We start from the raw sequence: 15763 nt of genomic DNA, 5'->3' as shown, positions 1-15763 counted from the left end.
TAATGTATCACTAAGTCATCGACATAGCGTGTGTGTCACACTCAATTATGTGAATCTGATTATTATTATTATTATAATTTTAATATGGAAAATGGAGAATAACAAGTGGGAAAAGTTGTTCAACCACTCCAACATGAAAGAGTTACCTCTGTGTGTAAAGTTTCAAAGTCTTTATCATCACTTCCTTTTCACATAATTTTTTTCAAATCACTGAGTGAACCTTCCTTGCCATTTCTTCTTTATTTGTACATAAGCTCTACTCTTTCTGCCCTAAAACACCTACAACAAGAGAGAGAGAAAAATATGGGTTTTTTAAAGGAAAAGAAATCAAGAAGAATCTGGAGAGGTTTCAAAACATTGTTCTTCTTGATAACAATGGTGACTAGAACAGTCGATCTTCGATTCGATACTGTCACGAAAACTACCGAGGCCATGAGGGATGCGATGGAAACTGTTGAAGTTGATGATGATGTCTTGGGTGTTGATCCGACTACGGTCCCAGTTAGAATCAGAGGTTGTAATAATCATGGGCAAAGAAGTTGGTTTATTCGTTCCATCAGGCACAATGTGTAACCTCATTAGTGTTCTTATTCACTATGATATAAGGGGAAGTGGTTGTATTTATGAGAATGGTGGAATTTCAACCTTTCAAGGCATTCATCCTAGGCCATTGAAGAAAAATGATGATGGAACTATGGACATCAATTCGATTAAAGCCACCATTAGAGATTCGAGAGGAGAGATTGTTTACCCAACTACGAGGATGGTTTGCTTGGAGAATTTACATGCAAACACCAGGGGTAGAGGTTTGTCTGTAGAATACATAGACAAAGTTGGTGAGATAGCTAAGAAGTATACTTGAAGCTTCATGTTGATGGGGCTATAATTTCAAGGCATCCGTGTGTATTGTACCTTGGAATCACAACGACATGCTTTGTTTCATCTTTGGTTTTCGTTTCGTTAAAGAACCAGTTGCAGAGAAAGAAATAAAGAAAGGAAAGAATTGGGAAAGAAAAGAAAAAAATGATTTTATATTTCAACAGTAAAGTCACGTGGGAAGTAGGTAAAAAAAAGGAAAAATCGCAGGCTCAATCCTTTGAAATTGGTGAGAACTTAACCTTGTTCATAAGTGTTTAAATAATTTTATCTTTAGTTAAATAGTTTAAATTTATTCAATTTAGTCCCTGATTTTAGTAAATTAAATAGTATAGTGGCCCACAAGATTTTAGTTTTAGCAATTGGGCCTTTAAATTACTTTTTAATTCTAATAAGTTTTTTATGGAGAAGGAAATTATTTTGGATTTGGGTTCATATATTTGAAGGTTTGGGTTCTTGAGAAAAAGATTTGAAGCTAGAAATTTAGTTGGTAAGTTGTTTTTCACTGATTAATCACCTGATTCGATTCGTTTTTCGAAATTAAGCCATGCTTTTTATGAAATTTCTATTGTTATGTATTTGAGGAATTATTTGAAGTTGAATTAAGGATCGAGGGCGTTTGGTCGATCAGTATTACACAGAAATGGAGGTAATGCATTACTACCTTTTTATGCTTTTTGGAACATGTTGGTATTGGTAAATGCATGAATGAACATGTTTGGTCACATTTGAGTTTTTAATTAATTCATACACTCGACATGAAAGCGATAGAAATTCGGTAACTGAATACGGCTTGGATGACTATTATAAGAAATTGAGGGATTGTTATAATTAAATTACAAGTTCTGTGATTAGTGATACATGAATCAGCCCTGGATATGTAGCTTATATTTTATATATAAACAAAGGTTAAATGTTAAAGGTACTTGAACGAGAAATTATGAGAATACTCTGGTTGGTTAAAATTATGAAAATACCCTTACGTTGTAAAAATACAAGAATTGACCCAGAAAGTTGGATAAGAATTTGTAAAAACATATTGATCTGATGGAACTATAGATGTGCATAGAAAATGCTAGTTTTGCTTAAAAAATATGGTTAAGAGTTAATACCGAAGTTATCTGATTAAGAATTTATAAAAATGCCCTTGAGAGGTAAAAATAGTCCGAGTTAACTCTGAATGAGAAAGTACTTTGAGGATTCATACTTAACTCGATAAATTACAAATTTAATGGTTAAGATCATGTCTTTGTACAGAAAATTTCTAATATTCCGTTTGTAAAATCTGAAAAGCACTTGACTCAAAAATCTTCGAGATATAAGTAAATACCTGAAGAATAATTTATCGATGGTTCTCTTTTATCAGAATTATTTGAAAGGACTGTAGTATATGATAAGTGTGAATTAAATATTAGGACTGGACGGAAGAAAGAGATTGAAATACATTGGATCTATAAAATGACCAAAATACCCCTGTAATGGAAATGATCCAAGAATATCACTAAGCTCAGGAATGATTGGTTATCCTTGAGCTCTGTAATGAATGGAATAAAATTGAACACCAAAATGACCAAAATACCCTTACTGCCTATAATAAGTAAATGTCTTGGATTAATTAAGGAATCCAAATAAGCATAAGTGTTGGACTATCTTTAAAAGTTATGGAACATAACTTAAGTGAGTTGATCAACTTTAATTATATGTCAGTGCCTGAACTGCATAGATATTACTTTAATGCGTGTTCATCTACTCAAGTTTGGCTCGATGATAATTTTGGAACTACTCAGCTCACCTCGACTCTAGATCGCATTCGGTACGAAGTGGATATTCGTTAGACAAATCAACCAAGAAGACCAAATTGAACTGAATAGAAGTACAATATGTATCCGAAATTCAGAAATATCTGAATTACAATGGAAAACTCTGAAGTAATCAGGATAGACTTGACTATTAAGTGAACTAAGTAAGCTCAATGACTGATGATTAAATAAGTGATTTGGATGAGTCTGAGAATGCTAATGAACTTACATGATGTACTGTCCTTATGGGCCATGGACTATAAATCAAACACGTTAGCATTTTATGGTATCGTTGCAACGTGGAAATGAAATAAAGAACATTGGAAGATTTATTCGTCAATGATTCTGAAGATGATCAATGGACAAAAATTTGTTATTAAAGAGTAAAACCATGGGAGGACATTGAATAAACCAGTCGACAAGCATTAGTTATGGGAGTTGTTCATCTCGAGTTGTTCGATAATTAGATCAATCGACATATTTTTGTATAAAGGTTTCTTTGTTGTGTGCAAGGGTAAGCCTTACAGTTTCCCCAGGTTCCTTTTCTATGTGCAAGGGTAAGCCTTACGGTTTCCCCATGTTCCTTTGTTGTGTGCAAAGGTAGGCCTGACAATTTCCCTAGGTTTTTTTGCTATGTGCAAGGGTAAGACCTTACCGTTTTTACATGCTTCTCTACTTTGTGCATATGGTAAATATGTTTTAAAATGTTACTGTTTTGAAAAGAATTGTATATTTTTACTGGTTTTACGGGAACACACTAGATAACCTATTCTGATTTCCTGAACTCAGTCATTCGAAATATTTATCTGAATTGAAAGCTCATTGTCCTTTACCACCTGAAATATTAGTAAGATCTCCGCTCAGCATAAAAACCTGTAGATGTTCGGAACCAATAAGGAAATATATGTTTATTTATATCTACACGTTATTCAGCATCATCTGGTAGTTCTGTATTACTGAGCTTTCCAAAGCTCACTATGTTACTCACTTTTTCAGGTTAAAAGAATCGTACCAGTATATCTATCGACGTTAGTAAATAAGTTCTTCTGGCGTTGTTGCAGAGTATGGTACATGTGATTAGGGGGCATGTAATTGTACTTTGTTTTATATACGAGTCTGAAAATCTATTTATTTCTGAATATTGATAAATCATTTTATGAGTTTATACATTTTAATAAAAGTTTTAAAATTTCCATTATTTTTACGGTGGGTCACTCCGGTGGCCCTAATGTGACACTACAGGTCAGATCGGGTTACTCGCATCCATCTGAGAGGGTTATATTTAGTGGTATCAGAGCCATAGTTTAGTCAATTTTTTTAAGATAGACCGACCGGTCGTATTTTAAAAAATGTCTGATCAGTACATGCCCCTAGACTACAATTGTACTTCTGAGCCGGAACTCCAAGATTGAGACTCTATTTGTAATGAGCAAACTTAAATTTTATCCGTTAGGACTCTATCATTTAATAAAAAATATCAGTAACGTTTATCTAAATTCTGTAAAGTACCACACGAGCCATGTTAGAGTTACTCATCTGAGAAATTCTGACCTGATTCTGGAAATGAAATTGGGATATGCTATTGCTTTATGAGCCTATTCTCGTAACCAAGACTAAATTAATTCCTCAAGGAAATTTTCATTCGGATTCTTTTATTGAAATGAGGAAAAGTTCTGATAAGAATGTATACTTAACTGGTTAAGAATTAGTAGAGGATTGATACTTCTGTAAAAGCTACTTGAAGATATGAAAGAACTGATGGAAGTTCCATTTATGCAATAATGTGACATGAATAAATTTCGAGGATTAAATTCTTTTAAGGAGGGAAGAATTGACACTCCCCAATTATGTGAATCTGATTATTATTATTATTATTTTAATATGGAAAATGGAGAATAACAAGTGGGAAGAGTTGCCTCTGCGTGTAAAGTTCCAAAGTTTTTATCATCACTTCCTTTTTACATAATTTTTTTTAAATCACTGAGTGAACCTTCCTTGCCATTTCTTATTCTTTATTTGCACAAAAGCTCTGCTTATTATTCCAAAGGAAAAGAAATCAAGAAGAATCTGGAGAGGTTTCAAAATAGTGTTCTACTTGATAACAATGGTGACCAGAATAGTAGATATTCGATTCGATACTGTCACGAAACCTACCGAGGCAATGAGGGATGCAATGGAAACTGCTGAAGTTGATAATGATGTCTTGGGTGCTGATCTGACTGCAGCCCCAGTTAGAATTAGAGGTTGTAATAATCATGGGCAAAGAAGTTGGTTTATTCGTTCCATCAGGCACAATGGGTAACCTCATTAGTGTTCCAGTTCACTGTGATATAAGGGAAAGTGAGGTCATTCTTGGAGTTAATTCTCATATACGTATTTATGAGAATGGTTGAATTTCAACTATTAGAGGTGTTCATCCTAGGCTAGTGAATAAAAATGATGATGGAACTATGAACGTGAATTCGATTAAAGCCACCATTAGAGATCCGAGAGGAGAGATTGTTTACCCAACCACGAGGCTGGTTTGCTTGGAGAATTCACATGCAAACACTAGGGGTAGAGGTTTGTCTGTAGAATACATAGACAAAGTTGGTGAGCTAGCTAAGAAGCACGACTTGAAGCTTCATGTTGATGGGGCTAGGATTTTCAATGCATCTGTGCGGATTGTACCTTGGAATCACAACGACATGCTTTGTTTCATCTTTGGTTTTCATTTCGTTAAAGAACCAGTTGCAGAGAAAGAAATAAAGAAAGGAAAAAGCTGGGAAAGAAAAGAAAAAATGATTTTATATTTGAATAGTAAAGTCATATGGAAAGTAGGTAGAAAAAAAGGAAAAATCGCAGGCTCAGTCCTTTGAAATTGGTGAGAACTTAACCTTGTTCATAAGTGTTTACATAATTTTATCTTTAGTTAAATAGTTTAAATTTATTCGATTTAGTCCCTGATTTTAGTATTCGATTCGTTTTTCGAAATTAAGTCCCATTTTTTATGAAATTTCTATTGTTATGTATTTGAGGAATTATTGGAAGTTGAATTAAGGATCGAAGGCGTTCGAATGGAATTTAATGGTCGATTAGTATTGCACGGAAATTGAGATAATACATTACTACCTTTTCATGCTTTATGGAACATGTTGGTATTGGTAAATGCATGAATGAACATGTTTGGTCACATTTGAGTTTTTAATTAATTCATACACTCGATATGAATGCGGTAGAAATTCGGTAACTGAACATGGCTTGGATGACTATTATAAGAAATTGAGGAATTGTTAGAATTAAATTACAAGTTCTATGATTAGTGATAAAGGAATCAGCCCTGGATATGTAGCTTATATTTTATATATCAACAAAGGTTAAATGTTAAATGTACTTGGACGAGAAATTATGAGAATACTCTGGTTGTGTAAAATTAGTAATATACCCTTATGTTGTAAAAAGACAAGAATTGACCCGGAAAGTTGGATAAAAATTTTTAAAGACATATTGATCTGATGGAACTATAGATGTTCATAGAAATGCTAGTTTTGCTTAGAAATCTGGATAAATGATTTCTAAATGCAAGATGGATTGTACAAGATACAAGAAGTTTGATAAGGAATATTTTAAAGTTTAAAGATTATCCAGAAAGAGGTAAACCTTAGAGTCTCTAAATTATATTATTTTCGTTAAGAGTTAATACTGAAGTTATTTGGTTTAGAAATTACGAAAATGCCCTTGAGAGGTAAAAATAGTCTGAGTTGACCCTGAATGAGAAAGTACTTTGAGGATTTGTACTTAACTTGATAAATTAAAAATTTAATGGTTAAGATCATGTCTTTGTACAGAAAATTTCTGATATTCTGTTTGTAAAATCTCATAAAGCACTTAACTCGAAAATCTCTTAGATATGAGTAAATACCTGAAGAATAATTTATCGATAGTGCTCTTTTATCAAAATTATTTGAAAGAACTGTAGTATATGATAAGTGTGAATTAAATATTAGGACTGGACGAAAGGAAATGATTGAAATACACTGGATCTATAAAATGACCAAAATACCCCTGTAATGGAAATGACCCAAGAATATCACCAGCTCAGGAATGATTAGTTATCCTCGAGCTCTGTAATGAATGGAATAAACTAAACGCCAAAATGACCAAAATACCCTTATTGCCTATACTAAGTAAATGTCTTGGATTAATTAAGGAATCTAAATAAGCATAGGTGTTGGACTACCTTTAAAAGTTACGGAACACAACTTAAGTGAGTTGATCAACGTTAATTATATGTCAGTACCTGAACTGCATAGATATTACTTGAATGTGTGTTCGTCTACTCAAGTTTGGCTCGATGATAATTTTGGAAGTACTCAGCTCATCTCGACTCTAGATCGCATTCGTACGAAGTGGATATTCGTTAGACAAATCAACCATGAAGACCAAATTGAACTGAACAAAAGTACAATATGTATCCAGAATTCAAAAATGACCAAATTACAATGGAAAACTCTGAAGTAACCGGGATAGACTTGACTATTAAGTGAACTAAGTAAGCTCAATTACTGATGATTAAATAAGTAATTTGGATTAGTCTAAGAATGCTAAAGAACTTACATGATGTACTGTCCTTATGGGCCATAGACTACAATCAAGCACGTTAGCATTTCAGGTATCGTTGAAACGTGAATGAATAAAGACCATTGGAAGATTTATTCATCGATGATTCTGAAGATGATCAATGAAAAAGAATTTTTGGTATTAAAGAGTAAATACTCTGGAATGACAATGAATTGACTAGTCGACAAGCATTAGTCTAGAGTTGTTCATCTCGACTTGTTCGATAATTAGATCAATCGATATATTTTTGTAAAGGTTCCTTTGCTGTGTGCAAGGGTAAGCTTTACAGTTTCCCCAGGTTCCTTTACTATGTGTAGGGGTAAGCCTTACAGTTTCCCCAGGTTCCTTTACTGTGTGCAAGGGTAAGCCTTACATTTTCCCTAGGTTCCTTTGTTGTGTGCAAGGGTAAGCCTTACAGTTTCCCCAGGTTTTTTTGTTGTGTGCAAGGGTAAGCCTTAGAGTTTCCCCAGGTTCATTTTCTATGTGCAAGGGTAAGCCTTACAGTTTCCCCAGTTCCTTTGTTGTGTGCAAGGGTAAGCCTTACAGTTTCCCCAGGTTCTTTTGTTATGTGCAAGGGTAAGACCTTGCCTTTTTTACATGCTCCTCTGCTTTGTGCATAGGGTAATATGTTTTAAAATGCTACCATTTTAAAAAAATCTGTATCTTTTTACTGGTTTTATGGAACACACTAGATAACCTATTCTGGTCTCCTTAACTCAATCATTCGAAATATTATCTAAATTGTAAGCTCATTGTCCTTTACCACCTGAAATATCAGTAGGATCTCCGCTCAGTATAAAAATTTGTAGATGTTCAAACCAATAAGGAAATATATGTTTATCCGTATCTGCACGTTATTCAGCATCATCTGGTAGTTCTGTATTACTGAGCTTTCCAAAGCTCACTATGTTACTCACCTTTTCAGGTTAAAAGAATCATACCAATGCATCTATCGATGTTAGTAAAGAAGTTCTTCCGGCGTTGTTGTAGAGTATGATACATGTGATTAGGGGGCATGTAATTGTCTTTTGTTTTATATACGAGTCTGAAAATCTGTTTTATTTCTAAATATTGATAAATCATTTTATGAGTTTAAACATTTTAATAAAAGTTTTAAATTTTCCGCTATTTTTACGGTGGGTCGCTTCGGTGGCCCTAATGTGATACTCCAGATCAGATCGGGTTACCCGCATCGGTCTGAGGGGGTTACAATGTGAATGTTTCACACGTAGGTTATGAGAATGTTAAGGAGCAATGAGGAGCAAGACATGTCAATCTCTCCTTACCGAAGATCAAATTAGAAGATAAATGATAATATGTATTTTGTATAGAATCTAGTTGGCATGTAGTTAAAAGACTAGAATTGTATTTTCTCTGATAATTTTTGTATAACTTATGCATTTTGATTTGATAAAAGTTAGAAGTATCATTCTTTTGGAAAAATTAATTGTTTTGAAAAGTCAATGTAACACATCAGACTCATATTCGGATCGAGTAGGGGTTGAGGCTTACATCCAATGACAGGCATGGGGTATTATCATACACATATCCATCATTCATAATTGTGTATGAGGAACATAGTTATTAGAATTTTTACTCCTTTTTAAGGAAAAAATACTATCATTGTACAATAAAAAGCACAGAAGTAATTAGAAAGCATCCAAACAAAGTTTAATCCAAATTCCAAATTCCAAATTCAAGGGAGAAAGAATCTGAATAAGGAATATCAACAATCAAATCAAACAAATGATAATAAACTAATTTATGTTAGACTGATGTAAGTCTAATATGAATATACTCAACTTGTTTATAGACAAACTAGTGAAATGATGTTGACCTTTCCACTGCCCGTAAAGCTAAACAAAAAAACTTGATTACCTAGGAAAATTAGACCAAAACTAGACTACACTAAAACAACCCTCTCCCCAAGAAAAAAAAAAGAAAAAAAGGGTCTACTTTTTCATTACACGTGAGCAAGAAATAGAATGTAATAAAAAGCAAGTCACTGCCTTTTAATTTTTCTCAGCAACCAAACAGAACCCAGAAAAAAATAATAGTAATATTAAAGAGATAGAGAGAGAGAAAGTTAACCTTGACATGGCAACAGCAGCGCAAGCCAAATTACGTTTGTTGTTTAGAAAAGCATGGTATTCATCTACATCCAAGGGAACATTGTTATTCTTATTACTCTCTAAAACTCTTTGAGAAACAACATCGTCCCATTCATCTCCAGATCCCCCTTAGTCACTCCATCTTCACCTTTCTTGTCAACCCCTTCTCTAATAAACTTCTGAAAAGCCCACTCGGAATCACTACGGTTGCAGGACCGGGTTTCTTATCGATGTCTTCGCCGGCAGCGGAGGAGGAAGAAGAAGACAACCAGAAGGGGTCGAACATATCTTCGATGGAGAAATCCCTATCTCTATCCATTGTGTATGTTGATTTGGTTTGGCAATTGTGTTTCGTGATATATATATATATATATATATATATATATATGATCTTATGATTCATATTTGAGTCATAAAGATTGGGATTTAATTTGGTCACATTCAATTAGGGATGAGTATTGGTCGGGTTTGAATCAGTTTTGGCCAACCCGATCTAATTCAACCCAACCCGATCTAATTCAACCCAACCCGAAAATATATAACATTCACTCGATCCAAACCTGATCCAATTTTTAAGATAAAATTCGAATTCGATCTAATCCGACCCGAAATAATAAAAAATATTATTTTTATTCAATAAAAATAGTGATTTAATTGAAAAAATAATATATAGAGGGATATTATTGTAATTATTTTTAAATATATAAGATAAAATTATATTTTTTCGGGTCGGATTGGATTGAATATTTTTCATCCTAAAACTGAATCCAACTCGACCTGAATATCACCTCTAAAATCCCGTCCCAACTCAACCCAACTCAAACTTTATTTTTTTCAAAAACCCAATTCGATCGAATCGAATCGAATCGAAACCTGTCAGCTTCGGGTCCTATGCCCATATCTATATTCAATCCCGTGGAGTCGTGAACCAGAAGGACTAAGCCGTATCTGTGATTGAGTTATTTGCAATATTTGGGATTTTTCTTTCCAATGAAAGTTATTCTATGATAGGCATGTAATACTTATTTCTCGTATATGTTTCTATACACGAGTCATAGATGTTGACCCATCCTAATTTTCTTATATGGATAAGGTGTACGAAATTCCATGCTCCCGTTTCTGGAACTATTTTTGATGCAACCACTATTAACTGTATTCTTTTAATAGTCTGATAAAGTGATTAGATTAAAAGAATATATGTTCATAATCTTTTTTAGTCATTTATAATATAAATCTTTAAACTCAAAATCTTTAAATAGAATAATATTTCTTTTAATCACTAAACAATTTGAAAGATTTACTAACAATAATTTTTTTATTTTCAAAGTAAAAATATTTCATTCTTTTAATTTCAATAATTTTTTAAGAATAATGTGATTTTTAAATTTAATTTGTATTCAACTTGGGTGTTAAATTAGGAAAAAATAATATAGTCACTAATGAAATTGAATGTTGATTATTCTAACAATAATATTTACAGCACTAATTTGATGGTCACTGTGTTGATTTATCATTTTATAGTAAATGATGACGTGACGAAATACAAAACTAATTTTTTGAGGATCTAATTGGTTCTTTTAGAAAATCAATGGTTAATTTAATTTTTAAGAAAAAATAAAGATTAAGATACTAAATTTAAAATATTAAAATTTAAATAATTATTTGAAAGAATATGCGACCATAAAATATTAAAAACTAAAATATTGAAAAATAAAAAAAATATTAAAAATTAAAAGATAAAATATCATTAATTATAAAAGAATGAATTATAAAATATTAAAAAGAGTATTAAAAATAGTCTATGATTGTCTCTCGTGATTTATTATTTATTATGTAATAATATCATAAAATATTTATATTTTTTTAAAAAAATTATATGATATGTCATAATAAAATTTGAATATTTTTCACTTTTAAATATTTCTTAAAATAAAAAATACGAATTCAGAAACTTAAAAGCAAAGTCATTACGTCTATAATTAACGAATAATTTGTGATATCTCATAACAACTTATTCGAGCATGACCATACATTTCTAGTCTCACTCAATCAAGTGGACTGTGATATGTTTCCTATTATGTAGGAAGTAAAAATGATATCTTAATCATATACACTCCACTACATATATCGAGATATATTCAATAACAATCTTTATAGTGCAACCAGTTACGTAGCATGTTTAACTGTATCAAAACATACAACAATATATGTTGGGATGACATTGATCTCAAGTCTGAGGATCATACATATAGTCATCAACATGAGTAATGTTGTGACCGTTACATAATAATCCAAGACATATGCTCATGATGGGTCAATCCAATACATTGTTCTCTAACAATATATTTATGTATCAATTCTGACATCTCTATGTCAATGACAACTCGTTGTCATCAATCAATAGCATGTTAGTCTTAAGCGTATTATTATTGTCTATGCCCATAATAATACTTGACTATGGATCTTTTAATAATGCTATTATATGAACTTTATTACCTTTTAGTTTACGTTAAACATAGACATATAACTGAAAATAATAGTGACAATGCCTTTATTCAATAAAATCAGTAAATAAATGAATTATTACAATCATCATATGATTCATCTTTGCGCATACTCTAACATTAGCACATGCATAAATTGTTTTATCTAAGTCAAAGTTTATCTTTCGTAAACCTCTTACTAGATGACTTTTTACAAGTTTATATATTATGAGCTAGCATGTCCAAGTTTTCAATCCACAACCATGAATCATTTTCAACTTTAGTTACTAGGCATACAATTTAAGAAACAATATCATCTAAATGCACTATGTAAATATTTCCTATTCTATGTTCGACAAGCATAATAATGTTAGATGATTTATCAATAATTTTGCAACCATTAGACTAAAAATAAAACTAAGTAGATTATGCAATAATCCATTAACATATAACACAATTTCAATTAATATGGAAGAATGTTACCAATTGATCGATTCCTTTTGTATGACCTTTGGAGTTGTCACCAAAAGTTACTACTACTCAACTTATAGGCTTGAGTTTTTTGAAACGATTCTTCTTACCCATCATATGTCTTGAGCATCCACTATCAAGGTACCATGAATTTGCGCTTATGTTTTGTGCCTTGTAGTAATGCTCTTCCACCTACAGATATATATATATATATATATATATATATATTATTTTTTTGATTTGTACCTAAATTATTTTGGATCCATAGGTATTAGTTCTTAATAATTTAGTTCTCTGTGGTATACATTTTTCTAGGATATTGTAAACCTTCAACCCAACCTAGAAGGCCAACCTGAATAGAAGATATAACATTAGACCACCGAGGTGATCCCACAATCACAAAACTCAGAAAATACAACTTAAAATTTTAAAACCAATAATACAAAGCAATAAAAATATAAACATTTACAAAAAGGTGGAGAGCTTCTTTATTTGGAAACCAAAATTCATAAATAAGTGATTTTCAACATTCAAATAAAATTACAGCATCTATAAGCCCACTCAAGTCCTCATCATCGTACTCTGGTACTCCTGCTGAAACTCCTTAGATGATATCACGATCTACAAAACGAGTAATTTGCAGATGTAATAGTATAAAGAGGGTGAGCTAAAAGCTCAATGAGTACACACTTATTCCCCTATAATTACTTACGTATCATAAATATTAGCATGTTGGCAGTTATAAACTTATAGCCATAAATCTTCCAATTTTTTATATAATCTCTTATTTAAATTCACCATAATTCGTACTAGGAATCTTTCTCGATTCATTATACATAAGTGTTATAATCCTCTTTGTCTAAAAGGCCACATTTATTCATAATCATAAGTAATATCTAGAAGTATGATAATTTAATCACACTTTTATTTAAAATATATGAATCTCTTGCTCGAGGTCAAACCACATATACAATCCATGCACATGCTATAATAAAAGCCATTTCATGTTTACACAATATTAAATCATAATCACAAGATTGCTCGAAGTAACATATAACAACTAGCTTAGGATAAATGAGTGGAAGGAATGACATGAATGTCAAAATGTATTAGAGTGCTACATTATGCACTGAAGTGCCATAATGCACTAAAGTGCTATAGAATGCATTGAAATGCTATAATGCATTCTCTATACTCTACAACATGCCAAATATACCCTAATGTTCTTAGAAAATTACTTGGGAAATTTATATCACAATGTATATATTGACGCATATGGTACATAATGTCATAATGGTAAGTCACATAATAATATGAATAATCTTACCTTACCCAAATAGGGATCACATAAACAAAATGGCTTACCATAAGCTTCATAAGTCATCATGTAACAAATGATATATTATAATACTTATTAATACATTATAACACATATCTACTCATTCTTAACTCTTAGAGATTCATTTACTATGCATAAGTGTATTTTTGTAATTTTTACACCTAGGGGTATTTTAATCTTTTATCACTCAGATGGATTTTCAATTATTTTTTATCTATGTATGGGTATTATTAGTCATTGCACATCGAACACCTCATTAAACCACTATGTTCTGAGCATTTTTGTTTATTTTCACCTCTAACTAATCTTTTAACCATTTTCTAGGTTAAAGGGTAACTTATACATTCTCATTATCACAAAATTTATTCTTTTTATCACAATGTTATTACTTAATCTTTCAGTCTCAAAGGCATTTCAGAATCCCACACAATTAACTAGTTTACCACTCAAGGGTAGTTTGATCATTTAGCCCAAAAGGGCATTTGCTATTTTCTTACACATAGGGATACTTGTGTCTTTTCACACTTAACAGAACTTAACATTTTCCTTTAGTACAATTTATTCCATTCACTTAAGCCCATAAGGGTAATTTGGAAATTTTGATCCTCTAAGGGTATTTTGGTAATTTATTACACTCACAACCATATTAGCCTTATTCAAGCTTATGTAAGATTACTTAATCATTTTTCAGTGTCTTCACACCATTTTTTTTACAGTCTTAGGTCTTATTTAACATGCATTCTAGCATTTTACACATATTCCATCCCTTTTATGATCATTCTATAGGTCCTAGACCTCCCAATTACATTTTGGGCCTAATTAGCCATTTTTAGGCATGGGTTTTGAAAACTCGAATGGATAAGAAAGTCAATGAAACATTTGAAGCATTTGTAGAACATAATTTACTAGACTAGAATTTTATAAATCGGAGCTTTCCCAGAATTTTGAATGTGCATGATTTTAGAATGCTTGATTTCTCTTATGATACATATATGCATTAACGCAATAACAACTCAATTGAGAACTTAGTACAAACATTCGGAATTTAGATGATACATCTAAAACATTCGAAGAATACCATTTATGGAACTTATATTCGTTAACACGAGTTTTCACAATTTCAAACTAGTATAATTTTGGATCAAATGATTTCCTCCTCTAAATTTTACAAGAGTCATCACATCAAGGGCTCTTCCAGAATTTGATACACTACTTTGAATTCTAACTCAATCATCGAAATTTATCCAAAATTGTTTATGGCATATCAATTTGAAAATCATGAGAAATGGCTTATTGAAATCAAAGAAGATTCACGTTCGTTTGACTCGTCTGAATACGTCAATGTTGCGGAAGACAGCTATCGGATAGAGCAAATCGTAATTGATAATTTGAGAAAATAAAAATGAAGATAAAGGAGACACAATGGAAAACCCCTAAATAATATAGGGTAAAAACCACGGGCAACGGTAGAAGAATTTCACTATGAGAAAATAGGAATTACAACATCTCTCAATCTACCAAGGAGAAAAAAATGATAATTCTCTCTTGATAAAAATGAGAAAACAACTCTCAAGAAACTCTCTAAATTCTCTAGTATTTGAAGAAAGCTAGAATGCTTTAGGATGATTTTGAAGCTAAATGAGCTAGGGTATTTATAGTTGAATCTTAAGGACTAATTTATAAATACCCTAAATTATAATGACTAAAAGTGTAATTTTATCATCACCAAAATTCAACAAAAGCTGCACTATTCGGTGCCTAATGTTTTTTCTCAACAATATCATGTTGGTTGGCACCGAAATGTTTTGCCAACTTGTTGATTTTTGTTTTCAACATTCGGTGGATTTGTCCACTTTCAACAATCTCCCACTTGAAGATTTGATTGTAACAATCATATCTTCACATCATTCCTTCAACCTTGTACCTTCATGTTGCTTACGTCTCTGATAGGCCACAAGAGGATCGACACCAAGAAAATTTATCAGCATTGATCGCCTTTGTCATGAAATCTGCTATGTTGTCTTTGGTATGGATCTTCTGCGTATCTACTGTCCCTTCTTCCACCTTTTCACGAATGAAATGGTA

The 15763-nt window shown here is 31.9% G+C and overlaps 1 protein-coding gene and 1 pseudogene across 1 annotated transcript; both read left to right on the top strand.

The window, feature by feature from the left end:
• Positions 1–375: 375 nt before the first annotated feature.
• LOC120144438 (probable low-specificity L-threonine aldolase 1) lies at positions 376–862 on the top strand. Its single transcript, XM_039158489.1, has 2 exons — positions 376–514; positions 561–862. The coding sequence occupies exons 1-2, from the start codon at positions 376–378 to the stop codon at positions 860–862; spliced, it is 441 nt and encodes a 146-aa protein (XP_039014420.1).
• Positions 863–4776: 3914 nt separating this feature from the next.
• Positions 4777–5423, top strand: LOC120144847 (annotated as a pseudogene).
• Positions 5424–15763: the final 10340 nt, after the last annotated feature.

The sequence above is a fragment of the Hibiscus syriacus genome, unplaced genomic scaffold (assembly GCF_006381635.1).
Source record: "Hibiscus syriacus cultivar Baekdansim isolate YM2019G1 unplaced genomic scaffold, ASM638163v2 tig00110890_pilon, whole genome shotgun sequence".
In the NCBI taxonomy this organism is placed as follows: Eukaryota; Viridiplantae; Streptophyta; class Magnoliopsida; order Malvales; family Malvaceae; genus Hibiscus; species Hibiscus syriacus.
Note: the sequence above shows the minus strand (reverse complement) of the source record. Positions and strands in the feature narration are given on the sequence as shown.